The following is a 21551-nucleotide window of genomic DNA, read 5'->3' on the forward strand; positions in this document are numbered from 1 at the left end:
TGTGCCTGGTCTTATTGAAGTCTATAGAAGAGCTCCACTGAATTTGTGTTTTCAATTAAAGGAAATAGAACAGATGGGAAAGAGAAATGAAATGAAGAACAGAAGTAGACAATATGGTCAACTTTTTTTTTTTTTTTAGAATGACAAAGCACTTGCATATAACAGTTCTCCAATATTTTCCACATGAGCAGTTGCTGTAGTTGCAACACAAAAATGAGAATTTTCATAGTGAATAAGAATGGCTGTGCATGTAAGTTTAAAATCCTACTACACATTAGCTTCTGTTTTAAAGGTTTGGTAGGTGATGGTGGGAAACCTGTTCCCAGGAGAAGTTTCCTCCTAACTTCAGGTAGAATTTGGTATGAGAGTTGACTTTACACCTTCTTGTATGCATGTGTGTGTTAATATACTAACAGAAAAGGCCCCACTAGACAGTTTTGTTATACAAATCCTTTAAAAAAATCTGTTAAGCATTAAGAGGGATGTTTATATCATTCTGAATGGCAAGAGAAGTGACTGGAATAAGCACAAATGAGAGAGGAGGAGGCGGTTCACAAAATAACTTGTTCATTACAGTTGTATAAGCCCTATGTGAGGGTAATGCGTTTATACAGATATTACCTGTTGTAAACCACAGGGGAAACTAAAGATGGGAATGTATGTATGGAGTGCACAGAAGGTTACAACTTTATCTAGTATATTGAAGACTCAGCAAGGTCAGGGTTTATCTTGCCTTAATTATTTAAAATTAGCCAGGTGCATTGCAACATTTCTATTGGAAAGGGGTGAGAATTAGTGACCCATGTTCAGAAAATGCAGTATAAATGATTTTTGTTAAGGAGATAGGAAAATAAGATCTCTAAATCTGTGATTATATGATCATGAAACTAAAGGCAAATTTGGGAGGACTTAGATCATTTGGGAGAGTGTGTCAGCAGATGACTAATGCAAAAAATGTGAATAATTTGGAAAGAGGGAACCAGCGTAGGGAATATGCGCTAAAAGCTACAGTCAGCCTGAATAATGAACAGAAACGGGCTTCCATTATAGAATGCTACTGAATCTTTATGACCTGTGTACAAAAGATATGAAAACAAAAAGGTATTAAGTTATGTTATGTTAGTTGGAAGGAGTAATAGAAAAAAAAGAGGTATTACTATATTAGACTTCCATCCCCCTGCCTTGGAAACTTTGCAGGATTGATCATCAAGTAGCAGGAAGGATATTATTGTCATGGAGAGGGTTAAGAACAGGCCAAAGAACTTTTCTTATGGCATAATTTTACTGCCCTTTCTCTGGTGGATGCCTCTGTTCTTGAATATGTGTAATACTTCCATAAAGAGACAGGAAATGCTCTTTTCATTATGAAAAAAATATTTATCATCTGCAGTCTCACTTGGACACCTTATATACCTCACCTCCCCCCTTATCATAGTATCAGAATGCTTCTTCATAATAGTTCATTGTAACAGTGCCCAGAATGGAGTCACAAATGAGCTAAGTGACTCATCTAAGGTCATATTAGAAGATTCTGGCAGATCAGGGACTTGGACACAGGTCAGCCAATCCTGAGTCTATGCCCTGAATCACTGCGATATCCTTCACCTCTTGCTAACTCTGCTAAAGCAAGCCAGGTAAACAGCATTTCCACCTAAAGTTCTACTTATTTTCATTATTTTCTTTAATGCCGGGGAAGTTAGAAAAACAACTTATTCATTTTCTCCAAAGAAGACATCTTCTGCAATTAATATTGCATACCATGTCCCATATTTGAAAAAAAAAATCACTTGTGTCCTGTTTGCTCACATGATATAATTCCATCATAACAATTCCAAAGTGGGGATTCATTCTTTCATACAAAATCCATGCTCAACCTAGAATTCTTATGTGCTCTTATGTTCTTCTATAGAAAAATAGCTCAAGCAAAAGCACATGCTAGACCAAACAAATTACAGTAATGATTTTCTCTGGCTTCTTCCTCATTGTTCATTGCTAACAGTGTGCTTATATCTATAAAAGTATATGAAAGTTGTCTTATCCCATGGGCAACTGGATAATTGTTTTATAATATTTTCCATATCTCTCATTTTTTTTTTTTCATTTTGAGCTTTGAACAATATTCAAGGAAATAATTTTATCCTGAGATTTATTGAAAAAGAGTGAACAAATAATGGTACTTAATTGAGAACATTTGGGAACTGTTCTTGCCTCCCACCTACTTGCATCTCCCTCATAAAATACAAGCTGGGCACAGTGGCACCCCCTGTGCTAGAGGTAATGCAGGATTTCTACCTGTTTAGTGCACACTGGAGAGAGAAATCACAGCCAAGGAAACAGGAGTGGGGTTTGTGGGGTCTTGGAAAGGAGATTGTGGGTTATTTCTTGTCTTCCCTTTCCCGGCAAAGCTAGTGAATGACAGATATGGTGGAGACAAGTGGTATGTGCTACCCTAAAGGGATAGAGTACGGAACAAAATCTGGCCTCAGCTCTGCTACGAAAATCTGAGCTGTGCCCATGCAGAACAAAGGGGGAGGGCAAGACAGCTTATCTGAGCTGTCAGCACAGATTCATCACCAAACTAGAGAAGAAATCCATCAAAATACAAGCCATATAAGAGTAAAAATGATTGCTGTTCTGCATGGTGGCCTCATTGTACATTATTTTTAAGGGTGAAGAGCAGGAGGAGCTGGCACATCAAAAGTTCTGCTTCCAGTAGAGTTCTGCAACCACTTAACCCATGCACCTGAATATCAAGTGTCAGAATAATTTATATAATTTTAGAGGCAGAATTTTATAGTGTGTTTTGTAAGTAGCATTTTTCTCTGAATAGTAAATCAACAGATATAGGTCTCCAGGAGAACTGTCACTCCTGCCAATCAGGCTTCAGATACAGGCAATAAATATGAATTGTCATGTGATGGTCACAGTCTGACATAGAAATACGGGATAATTTAGAAGGACTAGACCTCTCATTCAGAAGCTCCCTCTAAATTGAAGCGGAACCCATTTTATGCCTGCCCTAGGTAGGTATACAGAGACTGCCAACTTCTGAGCTATTTGAAGCTTGTAAGCATGTTTTCTTGCCTGTACTTTAGCAAAGAGTATGTCATGGCATACTCACAGGTCAATAAGTAATTCTTACTGTGGGCTGATTTTTGTTTTGCTCTGGTGTAACTACTCTGCGTTCCAGTGCATTGGTAGTGCAGCAGCTAGTACAGAATCTGGTCCAGGCTGTTCAACCTGCCAATATTAAATCCTAGATTTCTGTTCTCCATGGAGACAGGAAATTGGTGAAGCACATAAGAGACCTTAAGAGGTTTAGCCTTCACCTGATGAATTGTACTTTAAAGTTTGTTCTGTGTGTCTGTCTTTTATAAGAGCTGTAGGTGCCAAGCTGGCATTAAGGGAATGGGTGACATGGGCAACTGCTTGCACTCACAGCAGTGCTCTTTCCACTGCCTGATGCAGAAGTGGTGTCCAGCCCGCACCCCCCACTTCCAGCCACTTCTCAGGAGGAGCTGGGCTGGGAAGTGTGGGTGGCAGCACCATGCCGCTCCACCTTCCTGCTGAACAGCACCCCACACTCCTGCCTGCCTGCAACAGCACCAATGACTTGGGGGAGAAACTAGGGGGCGGGGGTGCCAAAATACTATTTCCCCTATGGCTGGCGCTGTGCAGGTGTCATTTATGTTAAGCTTTTCCTGTTACTTTTGTTATTCTGATGAACTGCAATTCGAGGTTGAGTTAAGCTGTTTTATCAGTTTGCGAATTGATTTCAGAGGCAGGAAATCTGGGTCGCACTGAAATAGAGAAGGCAGAAGTTTGTTAACCGAGTGCAAGATTTTTGTCTGTTTAGACTGGCTTTTGATTCTGCAATAACAAACTTAGGGTTCAGTGTATTTGATCAAATTCTGTCCTCTTTTGCATTCATGGAACTTCATGGAGGGTGGTTGGTTGTTGTTCTGGACTACATTCATTCACAGAAATCCTGTACTTCGTTATGTGGGTATGTAGTCACAGTCTAGTCCATCTCTGCAGAGTGTGCAGAGATGTGTGCCCAGCCCCCCCGATTATGCAGTGTTAGCAGTACAAGCTCGCTGCTCTTTATGGGCTCAGCATACAAATGTCTGTTTAGCCATCTCTGGGTAAGTACCAAGAGAACAAACCTGGGAGAATTATCGCAGATCATTTGAATGTGGGTATGTAGTCTATGTTAGTACATCTGAGTTTCTTTATACTCTTGTAAGAATTTTTGTGAATATACAGTTCATAAAATGGTTCAGACCAATTTTTGATCTAAAGAAAGATTTCTGAAGTTAAAAAAAAATAATTGATAATACAGCAGTGTTAATGTTACATTTTGTAAGGAGAGCGATAGAGACTTCTGCTGTTTATCCATAGTTCACATAATATGGTGTAAGCTTTATAATCTCCCTTATAGGTGAGAGCAGAGATCACAGAGTCAGCATTAGAGAAGAGAGTAGAGCAGTGGTATCCAGCATCTCACCTGTGTTCAAGTCTCTTGACCGCCCCTATTTTGTTTGCTATAAAACGTCAGTATTCCATACCCAAAACTTAGAGGGTGCATATATTTCTAGGGTTTGTTCTTGCTGATTCAAGAATAGGCGTCCTATACAATTCTGTCTAATAGGCAAAGCAAGTACAAGTTCTAGGAGTAATTTTAAATTTCAAGGCTGTTTTTCAGAATGTTTCATCCCTCACTAACAGAGCTGCAAAGTATAAACAACCAATGTATAAATAAAATTGAAATATACTATATTTTTCTTGCATACAACATGCCCTGGAATATAATATACATGTTGATTTTGAAATGCAAAATGGGAAAAAAAAAATCTTTCCTTATACTAACTGAGTAGCAGCAGCTAGGGAGCCAGACCAGCTCATTGTTCTACTGCTTCCAGATCGCTGCAGATTTTACTTTTGGTTTTACCTGGAAGAGGTAGACCTTCTCTTAGCATATTTCTTGCACAGAAATGCATTGTTTTTTGAGAAATGGTATAGATTGAATGTGAGAAAATATGGAATATCCACATCTGTGTAGCAAATGTGAAGCAGAGCTCATTTAATGTTAAAACAGCATCAAAGGCATTTTGTTTGAGCTTGATGAACTAAGCTAATAATAAACGTGACAAACTCAGCAAAATCTGGAATCAAATTGTTAAATACTTTCTGTGGTTAAACAATCCTTGATGCAAAGAGAAGCTTTATAGTGATTGTTTTCATTGGACTAATGAGGTAGTGCCTAGTCATGTGAGATGCTGATTGCTATTTGAACTCAAATGAGAGTTGAGTGTTCTGCAGAATCAGATTCTTACTCCTCATGGTTTTCTGCACATTTTGGGCATTATGTAATCCATTGTTCTTGAATTAACCACTTTTTTACTTTTTTCCCTATAAAAACTGGGCTATGCTTGTGGGTGCCAAGTTTTGTTTCAAAAGTTATTCCCTTTTATGCAAATTAAGACAAACAAGCCATATGGTATATTTCCCTCACTACCAGATTAACTCTCCAGGAATTTGGTTCACTAGTGTAACTTGGTTACATTTGTTTTGTGTGTTTAGGGCAAGGTGATCATCGCTATGTCATTATTGTTTTATGCTTGCTGAAATCTGATGCATCACTTCTCTCCCCTTTTTTTTCCTCTCCTCATAAGATAATCATTGGAGAAACTGCAGTGTTTTGTCTACAATTAGCAACAAAAGATTTTGAAAACCAAGAAAAAACAATATTAACTGGAGACTGTTGTTATATAAATCCACTTGTGCGCAGAACCTTCAGATTCCTTGGTATGAGCAAAGTTAATTTTTTCATGTGTCATTAAATGTTAGCGGTCAATATCTTGTAAGATATGAAATGTGGAAAATATTTAAACACCATAAAATACTCCATATATAATCCTGACATAGATGCAATGAGTCTTTTTCCCACATTTGGACCTGCCATGGCCAGCTACCTTTCCATCTATTTTAGGCAGCCAGTGCAACCATGGGGCTTTTAGGTAAAGAACTGGTTGGCAGCAGTAGCAGCTCCAAAGAAAGGAAGAAATTGGTGCAGGGCAAGTGAGAGCAGAGACGTGTCCAGCAGCATAGACTGGCTGAACAGGCCCAGCAGAGGCAGGCAGCAAAGAATTATCACCAGGCAGCCCCAAGGAATTTTTCACTTGGTCACTCGCAGCAAAGCAGATTAGCATGTGGTCTACTAGAGGTCAGTGGAATTTATGATTAAATACAGGTTTTAGGTGTGTTGTGAGCCTGGAGCCTTTATCTCTCTAATAATAGAAGGTTCTACATGGGGTGAAAGTCTGGTTTTTCTGATGTCGGTAGCAAAACTGTCCTTGACTTCAGTAAAGGCTAGGATTTCACTCCTATGGTGAGAGAGAATCTTTCACTGGAGAAAAATTATCATTAATATTAGTGATCCATTAATTAGTTCCAAATGTCTCTGGAAAACTGTAGCAATGGAGGGATGCCCAGTCTGTGCCCTCCTGCTCAGGGCTGTCTCTTATGGAAATAAGAGAAGGAACTGAGCCTCAGGCAGGCCAACCCCTCCCTGCCTGCTGCAGTGTGCACATGTAGTGGGAGGAATGGCACAGCTGTGCCATTCTTCACAGTTTGAACACTTCTGAAGCATTGCTGCCTTCCTCCAGAGACTAATTCCAGCTGGTTAGTGACTTTAGACTGACAGTAATGGCAGATTCTAGAAATTAAGGACAGGATTGTTCCTGACATGGATATTTCGGGGTGGGGAGAGGTGATGCTGTCCCAAGTTGGGCCTGCATAATCAGTGCCTGCACTTCCTGTCCCCCGGCTCACTTGTTGGCCCCTTGAGGCAAAAAGAAATTGGAAGGTGGAAAGGTATAAGCTGTTCACCCCTCCACTATGGCGGGCTTCACTGTACATTTGGGACAATGAAAGGCACCAGAGCCAGTCAATTTCCCATTATTTTAGAACAGTGTTAGAAAGGGTCACATGCACAGTCCAGTTTTAACAATTTCTGGCAATGCAAATTTAATTAACTTGCCCATGAAACCAGAGTTCTAGTCTTAGAAATAAGGTGAGGCCACCTTAGAATTCATTCTAAGCTTTTCTGAGTTATCTCAGGGAAAAGCTGGTTTTCTGAACGGAGATGCTTCTACAGTCTTCATATCTGTAGTGCTATAAAGTCATTGCTCATTTATCTTCCCAGCACCTGGTGAAGTAGGGAAATGCTGTCCTTTCTATTTATCCATAGAGAGACTTAAATGACTTGCCCATAGTTATACAGGAAACATGGACTAAGCCAGGAACTGAACCCACTTCTGCCAAATCTGAAGTCAGCATCTTAACCACTATCCTTCCTCTGTAGCACCAGCTTCCTTCTCCCTCAGGCCTTAGGAATGTGTATGAAACAATAATACATCTGCTTTTCTTTTGAATGATCGGATAAATGTAGTTCCACACTAAAGCAAAAATTACACAAGGTCCAATATCTTTGATATGTGTTTAATAATAAACCCTGGAATGTAAATTGCTCCTCAGATATATAGCTCTTTACCTCCAATATTTGGATATTTTGGGAATCATGCCATGCATAGAAATGTATCTGATGGTAGACAGATGAAGACAGCTTGTAACAGATATATTAAATAATACATCACTTCATCTTGCTTATGCAGTCAAGGTGAAAGAAAAGAGGTTCTTGTCCAATATGTGGAGGGTTCCTAACATGGTTTCAGATTAATTATATTTATTGGGACCTGTCTTTCACAGTCTTTGAGCTGGTGTGTTTGGTGAAACACTGATAAAGCCTCTTTGCTGACACTTGCACTTAGAGTATAGGGGGACTACAGCTGAACCTGGCCTTCCTAAATTCTTTTTGAAGAATTGCTAGCTACCCTAATAGTTTGAAAGGCAAAAGGTCTAGGACACACAGTGGAGTGGACTGTTTGCAAAATAGAAGAGCATACAAATCTCCTGTAAAAGGGAGAGTGTTTGGACTTCATCAAGATGGTGGGAATCAAAACAGCAGGAACCTAACTCTGTTTTCCTCTTTAGGCATTTATGCATTTGGACTGTTTGCAACAGATATCTTCGTAAATGCTGGACAAGTAGTAACAGGGAATCTTGCCCCACATTTTCTTGCACTTTGTAAACCCAACTATACTGCACTTGGATGTAAACAGTACACACAATTCGTCAGTGGGGTACATGCCTGTACTGGAAACCCAGATCTTATAATGAAAGCCAGAAAAACATTTCCATCCAAAGAAGCAGCTCTAAGTGTATATGCAGCAATGTATCTGGCCGTAAGTACATACTACTATTTAATTTCATTATAATTTGAACAGTGATTTGTAAATTAGTAACCTGAAATGTTTTTTGCTTGTTTGCAACTCAAGATAATCATTAAAAATAGGTTACACAGCTGAGATTTTTCCTTCCTCTGAAACTAATGTGTGAGAGATTTTATGAAGCTGGTTTGTAGCCTTTGAGAATTGGTGTCCCATAGTCTTTTAGGATTATGAGAGAGAAACTGAGGTAGGAATAGTTTCCAAGAAGGAAGATATATTTTCAGTTTAATTGTGGTGGTGGGTTGTTTTTTTTTTTTAAAGGCATTTATGTTGACCCTGGAACAATGAACTAGGCCAGTGTTTAATGAGAACCACACTGAGCCAACATTTTCTCTTGTGCTGGTGGTAAATCCTGAATAACTCCACTCCACTGAGTTACCCATTTCAGCATAGCTGCCTAATCCAGTGGTGTCTGATCTGCTCATTCCAAAGGCCAGACTTACTATCTTGGAAAGATAAAGATGCCCATCTGCAGTGTTTGGGAGCAGATTGCCTGTCATGTCCCATTCTCAGGTGATGCAGAGGAGCAAAAAACTTACCTGTAAGCTCTGAGTTTGGCATTTCCTCAGTGTGGAGAAGTCCCTAGCAGGCATAGATTTAGTACCATCAAGTGCTGTGTTTCCTTCCCCTTGCCTCTGGGGAAGGAGCTCTTGTGGCTCATGAAAATAGGGAGCAGCTGAAGGATGATGTATACTGGTTATCCCATTCTAGCTAGTGTCCTCTTGGGAAATCTTGTCATTTGGTGCAAAAAGGGGGAGCCCCAGGCTGTCTGAACTCTGCATGGAATGAAGCAGAGTACTGAATCGCTAACTATTTTCTGTTTTTCATCTTCTCTTAATCTGTCTTCTGGGATTGCTTTCAGAAAAAGGAAACACCCTTTGCTAGGAGTGTCTAGGTTCAGGCAAACCCCTGGGAGCTCTTATCCTGCTCTCCAGGTTTCCATAGATGAACAGGAAAACAGGAATGGAACAATTCCTTCTCCGTCTTCTGAGATGTAGCTGGTGGCAGGAGCAGCTGCAGTAGGGAGGGGACAGCAGCTATTGACCACAGTTCTGGCACCAGAGCTATTCCACGGAAGACCGAGGAAATGATGGAGGGAAGTAGTAACTGGGGTGATTCAAATACCTCAGTCTTAATTCAGAGTGTGTGTTCTTTGTTTTCATAAATACATTTTTATTTTATTGTTAATACAGTTGTTCTTATGGGCCACAGGTTAGAGCCCCTGATTAAATCTATTTTATACTACGTTCAAAGTAATGATATATGAGCACCTAGGCAAAAGGGAATTGGATTTTCCTCAGTATTTTGTATCTGAAGTACAAAGTAAATGGGTATCTTTTTGTGGCCATTAAGAGCTTTAACAAATAATTTCATGGTTGGTTAAATTATTGCCTTCTAACTAGACAATTTTTTGAATTGGACGTTTATATTTTACAAGCTAATTTGATTTGAGGAGTTCTTTAGTTATCTGACACAGCTAGTATTTCTCAGTAACATTCCCACCATAAAACATCTTTACGTTCATCAGCTTTAGGGCACTGATGTTCCTGGAGGGACCCACTCTTTGCTTCCATAAGTTATGTTTTAGTGCCTTGCTATTTCTAGCACTAAACACAGCATTTCCACACAATTCCTTGTGATTATAGTGTAATCTAGAAACCGTGATCAACATCAAGGCAAGGGAGTGTTATCTGCAGTCAAGTGGTGATGTGAGCAGTGAAATGCTGAACTATAGGAAGAACAACACTTAAGATCATTGTTGTCTCTTGCTGGGGGGATATATATGAAGCATTTGTTTTCAGATTAATTGACATTCACCTCTAAATTTGGCTCAGGCTACTATGAAAAGATTTAGAATTGTACACTTTAATTGTACTTATTTTTCTTCTCTATCTATAAAACTGAATTTCCACTATGTCCGTGACCCACTTAAACTAGAGAAAAAAGAACCAGCTAAAATTCATATGCATACTTTTTTAAAAGCTACAAACATTCTAAATGATGTATTTCATCGACATAATTTGATTGTTAGGATTTAGATTCAATTCCCAGCTTACTAGTTGTATAAATTTTCATATTGGAGTTTCTGCCCTTGGTCCAGAACTGATTAATTTAGTAATTCAAGTCCTGGTCCTTGGACCTGTGTGAAGCTTGTTTTTTTTTTTTTAAAGATTCCCTTCTCTGTCTATTCCTCTCCTCCCTCCCCCACACCAGGACTGTAAGGAGAACTGCTAGCCAAGACTAAAGGTATTTGAAGTAATTTTGATACAGGCTATTGAACAGTATGGGGATCAGTCAGACAGCAAACTAAACATGATTTAGTTCATGGATTGAGATTTATCTTGTAGTTTACAATTGTTCCATGTTATCATGACTAATTTGCCTGGTGTATGCCAATATAATTGTTATACTAAAATACTATGAAATGCTGATATGACTTCTTAATGATCCTTTTATAGACTGTATGATATAAAGTGAATTATTGCCATGTAATTCACTGTAAGTTCTGACTGCGCTATACATCAGAAGATCTATAAGAAGAAAATAGTTGTTTTTACATTTTAAGCTCCTGTTTTTTACGTCCATCATTTTTTTTCAAAAATCTTTTAATGTACATTGTTAAATCTAGAAATCCACTTTTGTAGGAAATGCAGTGCATTTATTTTATTTGGGGGCATTGGCTTATGCTGTTGCTGATGTTTTTCAGTATCCATTCTTTGTCATCTGATCTCCCTCAGGGTTATTCACTGGGGCTGAAACTTTAAGTTGTGGCTGGGTCTTTGTATATGCCCAGCACAGGCTACTGATGCACATAGCTGGCTGTGTACATTACCCAGATGCAAGCATTTGTCTCTTGTACAAAAACATGGGTTTTTTGTTATTGCTATTGTTTGGAGGTTGTTGCTGAATCCCAGTTTTCACTTCCTGCATTTTAACTATCTGGGTGCTAACCAACGTGCTGATTCAGAGACTTGACCCTAACACTGTATAAACTAAACAAAGCAGGGTCTGTACGGTTTTACATATCAGCTTATGTAAATCTAACATCTATCTTCTATCTAAGTCTCCTGTATCTTCTTCTCTCTAAGTATACCATGGGACCCATCATATAGTATGGAACATACTGTCGTCTTTTTTTTTTTGGCTCATTTGCAGTTTCTCCCTTTCTCTCTGTAGTGTGTGTGGGTGGCTGCTATGGCAACTCTGAATTTCCCTCCTGCTGAAAATGCAGTCCTTTTGAAGCAATTTTATTTCTAATGTTTGAACCTCTCCATACTATTTTCTTCCATTGCTTTACCTGAGACTTCCCAAGGAAATCTTTAGCAACTGAAATTGTTCCAGTGTAACAGTGTGGTCAGATGATTTTTAACCCACCTGTCCCACTCTTCTTCACAGACAGAATAAATTAACTACATGCTTGCTTCATAAGGTTAAAATTGCATCACATAGATGCATGCATATCACACTCATGCTTTCTACCCAGGCTTGTCTGCTTTTGGGTTCCTCTTCAAAGATCCTTTTTCACCAGAGTCACTACTGAGCTCCCTTATGCCATTGACTCATTATCACAACTGGATATCAGTCCGTCATTAACCCTTAACTCTTTCCCAATAAGAACAGCATCTGCCTATGAAATGAGATTTTTCAGGCAAACACTTCCAGGCTATTAAATACCAAAGTACTATCAACAGTACTCTGACATGCAGGTAGAAAGCAAATCCAGGTTGAACAAGTAACATTCTACCAGGCCGTATTTAGTTATAGGAATATTTGTGTGTTTTGTTTTTTGTAATGGAGACTTAAAAATAAGTTGTTCTGAAATGAGTTAGATTTCAGAAATTGTAGATTGGGAATTAACCACCTGGTTCCCATACACATTAATGGAGGCTTTGAGGTTTGCAAATATCACTTTGTTTTGAAAATGTAGGGCTTGATCTTTGCAAGGTGCAACTGAGAAGAGTTTTGAGTTCTTCCTGTGCTATTTGGATATTTTTCCATTGTATAACTCAAAACATAAAACAGCAAGTCCATTTTTGGTTCTGTCTATTCTTATTTCATTTGTCCAGGCAAACAGGCAAGTGAACTAATTCTGGCAATACTTGGAGTTCACAAATTTTCTGGAAACCTTTCAAACAGGTTTTAGATTGGATATTTGATAAGAAACTTGCTCTAATAAAGTTCCATTGGTGGTCTTGGTCATGAAAAGAAATTTTGGATGTTTTAACTGCCTTAGACATCTTTGACTATTAAGCACAGACCTTGTTTTGATCTTAGTCTGGGATAGATGGTGAGTCCCAATAATGGTCATTGGATCTTCTGTCTTGAGACTCTTTTTATGTAAGATTCAGTTAAATTGTCCCTTCTGTTGAGTGCATTTGAAGCTGTTAGAGCAGATTGCAAGGCAGTTTGGGTACAGTGCCATCAGTGGTGATAGTAGTATGGGATTGGTGTGTTGTTCTAGCTGCAGCGATCAAAAAAAGTGTATGATAGATGAGGATTTCTGTGTATCTTTTACTGGATCAACTTGTATAGTTGGGAGAGCTGTTGGTATAGCTTTTTGGTATAAAGTGCTTGAGGAAGGGCATTTGATACTGAAAAGCTTGTCCAACAGTTCTTTCAATTATACCATTGGTCCAGTAAATATATATCACAAAAAATCTTTGCCTTTTATATCAATGAGCAGAGAGGGGTAGTTAGCTCTGTTAGTCTGAAGTCAAGTAGAAGGCAGTGATCATGATGCTCATCCCAATGTTTCTCTTCTGTCAGTTTCAGAAGTCTCGGTCTCTCAGCTTTCTTGGATTTGATAGAGGTGTGAGATGCAGCGCACATGGGATGGCAGTGCTCTGATAAATTATAGGACAGGTCCAGATGGGATAATGGTATTGGAATCTACTTCACTGAGTGTAGAGCTGTCTACCTATGCTAATCAGGTATACATCCTGGGGTTCTTTTGAATCCATAGCAGATTTCAGAAGTCTGAAAAGCATGTTTTATCATTTTCATGGGAAAAACAATTGAAAAAATGGAGACTACATTGAGAATTAATTATTTAGTTATTAGTTACTAATAATATAGCCATGGTTAGCATTTGGTGGTGTATCTATACTTAAGAGGTAGCAAGTGTACTAGGAAATGTCTTTCTCTCTAAAAGTTCCCCCAGACTGTCTCTGTGCCTATAGTTAGAGCATCTCAAATATGGGCAAAAATGTTTTGCAGTAAAAATCTGGACCAGATTTGCATATGGTCATTACTAACTGCTATAAAATTTTTAACAAAATGTAGGTTTCACTGCAGTAACAAAGGAACTGTGGTCCTTGTTCTGTTCTTTTGTCTGTAGTAAGGCTTAGCAGATTGCTGAACAAAACAGTGTAATTACTCCAGGAATGGATTTGGCCATTGATTATTGGGTAAAAAAACTGAAGTCAAACCAGAATAGAATTTTGAGTAAATGGTTAACCCAGGTTGGGAAGAACTGTGGTATTTGTCTGTGTATTGAGGCTGATAATGTATCTTGCATTTCTTTTGTTTATTTTGTCATTTATTTAAATGTTGTGATCCTTGGATGCATGAACAATTGATGGGGCTACATGCCCTACAGATGGAGCACATATAGCGGATATATGATCATCTTTATCAGTATAGTTTAGCAGTTCTCTAACTATGTAATGCTTAAAAATGGCTAGTTTGTGCTTTTCCGAGGGGGGATTTATTCCTTCTGCACCCCTTCTGTGAGAATAGTAATTTGCTGCTGATCTATCCTGTCGTTGCAGTCTATTATTCCTATCCACCTGCTTCAACAATAAGGTGAAGTAACAGGCTACAGTACAGTTTTCTGGCTGAATGAATGCTTAGCCATCACAATTCAGAGCAGGCCAGTCAAGAATGTAATGGTGTTCTGCTTAGTTGCTCCGTGAGTGGGCGACCTGACGCGGTCTTACGCAACTGGAATTGTGATAACCACCCCCTAGTTAAACATGGGATGTTTTGAGCCACTCTGTATGTATGACTCTGGGTATATGCATATGTAAGAGAATAAGGAAAGAGAAAGTGGAAAGATGGGTGGAAGATTTGTTGAAAGAAAAAGCTTAGAGATAACTCTTGCTAGAATCCTGCAAATCATTTGGTCTGCATTTGGCACATGACTGTTTGTTTCTGAATTGTTGCATTTAGTGTCTAAGGTGTGTGATGAACTTTGTAAAACCAATATTTTATATTTTCTGCAGCATAATATCCTCTGCTGGGTGCTTTCCTGTTAACATTTTAACATGAACATTAATTTTTCTCCTGCTTATAATCTTTCGAGATTCCTGTCTGAGGATCCAGTTTATTTGTATACCTTGTGGTGGTGGTGGTGATGATTATGACCTCCAGTGGAAATAACAATACATTACTGTATTGTTATATGGGTGTTAGAATGAAGTCTTACTTTTGACCTTGCTATCAAGCGTATAATACATGTAATGTCTAAAAAATATAAATGGATATATACAGCTGTTTTTTCTTAAAGACAAAGACATTAAGCAAAATTTGATTACAGAATGAGTTTTTAGGAGGTAGGTTTATTGCTTGCTAGAATACCTAACACTGCATTTATATAAGATGAGAATAGTAAATAAGATTGTCAAGGAAATATAATGTATCATTAGTCACTCAAATGCCTTTAAAAATCTGATCTATGGAAAGAAAATTATTTATTATTATTTTATTCTGGAGAGAGATCATCAATATTGATAGGCTCTGAATGTATAGATATCAAAAGTAATACTGTACCTCCAGTCTTGCTTAGGATGCTAGTATTTGTATTCGTCACAATCAAAAGAAAATGAACTGACAAACATTTTTCAGAAATGCTTTGTTCAAGGTATTTATTTCATTTTTATATTTTATTCATTTTTTGCTGAATAGTAAATGTTGTGTATAAAAGCACTGCACTACATGACACTTACTTACTTCCATATTGCCCCCTTACTGCTTGTGCTTGCCTGTCTATAGTGTCTTCTGATCTCTGCATGCATAGACCTAAATTTAGATTAGCAATAGCAAGAGTATCCCCAGTCAAGATTTAACAATGGTCTCGTGTGGTGAAAGAAATACTACCCGTGAACTGAATGCAAAATGATGCTATCTGTGAGAATTCTCTAATGGATCAACCCCTATCAGTTATTCTTGGCATTATACCCATGATCTTATTTGTTTATTGGTCCTTCTGCTGAGTTTATTGCTTTACAAGGCTATTTTAGAATTTCCCTGCACTTCTGTCCCTGGAAGAAACTAAAATAGAATTGTTCAGTAGCTATCATTATTCATCTTACAATTTATCATATCATTCATTCTCGCTGAGGAGAACCCAATTTTAATTCACTGATCCTTTGCTGAGAATGCATTTAATATTTATGAAGAATAGCAAAAACTCAGTCATCTTTGTAATATCTTTATTCTTTTATCACACGTTTGTTTATCCTGCTTTTCCAGCACTTTGCTTCAAGAGCATGAACAAAACAATTGCTTAATTACACTTTATTCCTTGGCACAAACCTAATCTTTGACTAAGATGAATGTACCACCAAAACTGCAGGTAATCAGTCTTAGGAATATATGTGTTCTCTGGTTTGAAACAGACGTAGAGAAGATCGCAGATGCGAAGAATTCAAACAGGATACTGTTTGAACTAAAGATACTGCCGTGCTTACACTGATTCGTTATTATTTGTACAATCGATTGTGGCTGTGTTACGATAAAACTGGTAACTATATTAGCAGAACTCTCAAACTACTACTCTGAAGAACGGAAGGGCCATTACCACCTTAAACATAGCTTTCAGTGGGCCCAGATGCCAGAACTTATGAGTTAGACATGTCGGGCTGGATTCTGCAGCACTTTCTGATTCAGTAGATGTTTTTCCTGAAGTGAGATCTTCAGGAATGTGCCTGAATAGTGCTGAGTGCTGGCGAACATCTCCTGCAAAGTTCTGAGTCCTTATGGCTCACACAGAATGAGAGCAATGAGCTCCATTCAGCACCATAATGGTTTTGACTTCTCTGTTAAGAGTTAATATTATCTTCTGGAGTGATGAGTACCTATTATAGATAATTAATATACATCACTGTCACTTGCCTTTGAAAAATGTACTTTATTTAGTTGATATTTACTTACAAGTAGTCATTTTGCTTTAACACCTATGGTGTAGAATTAAAACAAGCGTAGCCTGCTGCCAACCCACTCTTGTCAGTCCTATTCAAGCTGTGTTTGAAACCTGGTGATCTTTCTGTATATTCAAGACATCACAGTTCTTTTCTCTGACACAAGGAATAATGGAAATCTGTGGTTTATAATATGTAGTGTGGATAACAAAGATCATAGTGTACTAAAATGCCCAATACTCTGGAGTACAGTAAGTGTCACTGAAATATAGGTGTCATCGGGTGATTCAGCTCTCACAGTTGCTGGAGAAGTGGGCTTGGGTGCTCAATACCAAAAGAAAATAGCTGGAAAACAGCTGGAACTTGAAATTAATAATGTCTTATCAATATTGCGTAGGAGTGGAGGACAGAGAAGAAAAAGCCCAGAGAAATGTGACCAAAACTTAAAAAGAGAGCAAGTGAAGGAAAAAATGTATTGTTTCCTAAATGGGCTAGAGTGAAAAGGGGAGCAATATGGGTTGCAGATATGGGCTGAAATGTTTTTTTTTTCTTATGTTCTGCTATCTGCCCTTCACCACATCCTTTCAATTAATGCAAGCTAGCAGCATAATTTATGCTGGAAATCCAGTGATGTGCAAGTTTAAGCATCATGCAAGGTATGTGATGTGTGCAAGTTCCATAATACTGTACTATTATTTAAGTTCCCTGATTCTGCCGTTCATATTTTATCTATATCGTGGGTCTTCTGTCCATACCCTAAGGAAAAAAACTGGCATGTATCATGTTTTGTCAATGGATCTATAATATGGTGGCTTAACACATACATGCACTTTGTGATTAGCTGGTTTTGACACACGCATTCTCTGAGCATATTCCAGCTCTTGGTTTCATGCTAGGATTCAAGACAAGGAGCCAGTTTTTGTGTGGCTTGCAGTTGCTTCTATAAGTCTATATCAAATACTTCATAGGTCTGCTTGCTGATTGGGTTTCTGCAGTACTATGTGACATACTACCCATATAAACCAATCAGAAGCTTTCAGAGGTTGGAATGGTCTGTTTACTTGTCATTTTTAGATATATAAAGTAATAGTTCCCTATTTAATTAAATGCAGCCCTATTTCTTTGGGCAATACCAGGAGATGGTTCTGAATGTTAAAGCAGCATGGAGTAGAAATACATGGCTTATCTTTTTTTTTCCCCTCTAAGAATTAGTCCCCAACTATATAAAGTTTGAATTTGTAGATTTTTATGTTTTAGAAATTCAGAATCTTATGCAGAAATTAAATACTCCCTTGGCATGTGGAGGAATCACCGAGGAAAAAATGCATTTAACTGAGATCTTAGTTTTCCATCAAAAACCAGTTTAGGCAGAGGAATTTCATGTAACACTCGGCCCTTGATTTTAGTATCTGGAAGGACTGGAAAAGGGACCTTTTCAACACAGGGCCTTAAGCCATGAGTCATCATCTCTGTGGGTCTATCAAACTTCGCGTACTTCAGTGTTGTTACTGGTGTGGCCACATCACTGTAAATTGTGTGCCACCAGTGTCAAAGCAGTGAACTGTCATAAGTCACCGTTTGTGCTTGCATAGTGTGTTTACAGTGATGATTTTTCATAGCTGGTCAGGGGTGAAGTTATTGACTAAGTGGAGTTTGGCAAAACTGTTTAAATAAATTTCTGTTTCCAGACCTCTTCACACAATGAGGTTAATTGGCACTAATTGCCCTCCATTGGCGTCTGAGAAGTACAGAAACAGGATCTGCCCAGAACTGACATGTTTTGAATTGACATGTTGAAATTGATATGTTTTATTTCCAAAAATTAGATCTGGGTGGTGGTGGTATGATTCTCACTGTTATTGGCAAATTCTCATGTACTGTCAAACTATTCAGAAAACAGATGGACAATCTCCCCTTTAAAGCTGTTGCATAAAAAATGCGGGTACAAACACTTGCCTGTGAAAACAAGACCGTGTTCTGGCTCAGATCAGGAGCTTTGCAGGACAGGTATATTATTCCATGGCACCAGTGCCAAGTGTTAAAAAACCCTTGCTCCCCAAAAGCATGAGCAATTAAGTATTAACATCCTAAATGTAAAAAAACACAAAAAAAGTTGGAATTTTTAAATTAAGATTTTAAGTTTTAAATGAGATTTTAAGAGTCCCGTTTTTCATTGCTTAGATTTCCAATATCTGTAATGATGATAAATCCCAGTTGAAAAATGTACTTATCCAATCTCTGGGTAGGAAAAGAGTGCCACAGGCTTGGGTAATGTAATGAATAGAGAGCTCTACTTTCTTGCTTTGTACGGAAAACAGTGTGCACCAAATTCTAAAGAGTCTTTTCAGAGATCAATAGGAAATATCATTCATTGTAGTCTTTTGTATTTTCTTCTTTTAATTTCCAGATGTATATTACCAACACAGTAAAAGCCAGAGGAACAAGACTTGCAAAACCTGTTCTGTGTTTGGGCTTAATATGTCTGGCCTTTCTTACTGGAATCAACAGAGTAGCAGAGTATCGAAATCACTGGTCAGATGTGATAGCAGGATTTCTAATTGGAATATCTATAGCAGTTTTTTTGGTAAGTGTGTGTTTTGGATGTGGATAAGGACAATTGGAAGGCTACATGCAATAAGAGCCTTAGGAGCGTATATGTAAGGTGCTGTAATGACTAAATGTTTCATGCTTGGACCTCAGAGTAGAATCCAAAACCCAGAGTTAAGTACGCAGGCCTCCAACACAGTGCAGGGGGAGAGATAAAGCCTCAAAAAAATTACCAAAAACCTACATGCTACACCATCAAGGATTAACCGATAAGAAACGCTGAGAACAAGGGTACATCTAAATTCCAGCCCTTTTCTAGAGCTTGGGCACCTAAAACAGGGTGGGAACTCACAAGGATCTAGCTATTCAAGTGCTAGATCCTGGGACCAATGTCTGGCAATAGACTTCTATAAATAAAGTGACAATATGGGACAATGTGAAATCCAATGTAAATGACTTTTGCTTTTTTGTGCTGAAATCAATGTTGTCAATGTGTTTTGAACTCATCTGCTAGATTGGGCCTCTCAGGGCAGGGTTTTGAACACTGCCCTACCCAGTTGCTGGATCTCAGTGAGGCTTAGTTAAGTGTTAGACACCTTATAACTCAGTCTAGAGACATGTACAGAAGGCAGAACTGCAGGTACCTAGGGAACTTTTTGGTCAAAAAAGGTAGGTGCCTCAGCAATTCCAGAGTTAGGAGGTTGATGAGCAGGGGTTTCTTGGACTGCAATGTCTGCCTAGGTTCTGTTTAAGGCACCTAGGTCTTTTTTAGGATCTGGTGCAAAGGGGGAAATTTTTAGCCTACTGAAAGTCAATAGGGAAAACAATCCTGGGGCTAGGATTTCTCACCTAACACCCAATAAAGAATGTAATGAATATATTTCCATCTCCTAATCGGTGAATTGATTCTGTAGATTTCTTTACAGGTTACTAAAACATCAGACTTTGTGTTGTGTCCAAGCTTGTTAGTTTAAGTGCCAGTGTTCATAGATTTATTTTTTCATAAATACTAAGGCCAATATCATCATCACATCTGATTTCCTGGACAATAGAGGTCATAGAATTTCATCTGGTAATACTTGTAGCATTCCATAACTGGTTGAGCTAGAGTATCTTTCAGAATGGCATCCAATATTGGTTTTGGTAACAGAATATTAGAATTTAGTTTATTATTATTTATCGGGGCCAAAGAAGCAAACCTCTTCATTGCACAGTAGTGATTTCTTACTTAAAAATGCCCCTGCTGTATTTGGCTCATTTTGTTGAAAATGGTGTGGTTTTCTGGAATAAAAGTCCTTCACTTAGTTTTAAGTTCTATTCAAGAATTAAATGAATTTATTTAATATATAGCTGTCTATTATTTCATTTGCAGCCTTGTATGCAAGATTCCCTCGCTCTTAGATCTGTATTTTTGCACCCAGATGTGTGGTTTTGGTTTATACGGACATATATCAACATCACAAGACCTCATTCATAACCTCTTCATTCAGAATCTCAGTAGAGGGCTGATCTATGGAAAGGGTGCAGAAGTTGAACTAAGTCTCATTTGTTATACAGGTCTATCCATCTACCACCATGCAATATCGTTTTATTCACTCCTCAAAGTTCATATAATTTTTACTCTACAAAATACTTTGGGTCCTGGTTCTTTGGTCTGGAACTATACTTCTCTTAGATCCCGGAGAGAGAAGATAGAAATGATGTTACTCCCTATTTCCACCAGAAGTAATGCCTTTCCCCCCACATCTGAGAGCCCTCCTATTTGCCTAGGACACATGGAGTATCTGACCACACATTCCACCTGCCCCAGGAGATTACCTACACCAGAAGGAGCCCAGATCAGTTGCTTAAGCTGTCAGTGGAAATGTTCCATATGCATGGGATTCTTAGCAAGCTGCTTTTTCTACATTTCTGTGCTGTGCGTACCCCTGAAGATCTGCCTCCAGCACAGATGGAAACCAAAAGCCCATCCTTTTACCTTAGCTTTAGAATGCTGACACTACAGAGTATGAGTTCCTTTTATAAAAATAGTAGGGCATCACATTTAACATACAGTAGCAAACCCCCCCTGCTCAATCAAATGGTTTCTAAGTGGAAAACTCAGCATTCTGGGTATTAAATATTTGATTATTCACTAGCTGTTTCTGGAGAAGAAGAAACAATTTGGGCATGCTTTATGAATGTCACCATTATTCTTAAACATCAGTTTTGTAGGAACCTTGCCACTGGAACAATTTAAAGAAAGAAATTGCACCGTACAATAAAAGTTAAGTAAAACAAAGACATTGTGCAGTAGGGTACTTTATCTGTTGGAAAGAGAGGATTATAATTACTTTTCAGAAGTTAAGGTATGGAATTTATATTTAGTTCACTGCAGGCAATATTATTTAACAGATCTGAGAATTATTTCACACTAATCCATTTTTTTACTAGAATAATTTTCCATTATGTGCATGCTACTCAGATTTCTGTACCATATTCAACAATACAATACTGAAAAAGCCATCAGAGT

At 38.3% G+C, this 21551-nt stretch overlaps 1 protein-coding gene across 1 annotated transcript in view; it reads left to right on the plus strand.

Annotated features, from left to right (window-relative positions):
• PLPPR5 (phospholipid phosphatase related 5) overlaps window positions 1-21551 on the plus strand; it is a 108942-nt gene that overhangs the window by 74369 nt on the left and 13022 nt on the right. The window contains exons 4-7 of the mRNA XM_019530597.1: window positions 4442-4553; window positions 5584-5808; window positions 8056-8306; window positions 18900-19076. Coding sequence (XP_019386142.1) covers window positions 4442-4553; window positions 5584-5808; window positions 8056-8306; window positions 18900-19076 — 765 coding nt within the window. The remainder of the gene's footprint in view (window positions 1-4441; window positions 4554-5583; window positions 5809-8055; window positions 8307-18899; window positions 19077-21551) is intronic.

This window comes from Crocodylus porosus, unplaced genomic scaffold (assembly GCF_001723895.1).
Source record: "Crocodylus porosus isolate Cpor-Errol unplaced genomic scaffold, CroPor_comp1, whole genome shotgun sequence".
NCBI classification, from domain to species: domain Eukaryota; kingdom Metazoa; phylum Chordata; order Crocodylia; family Crocodylidae; genus Crocodylus; species Crocodylus porosus.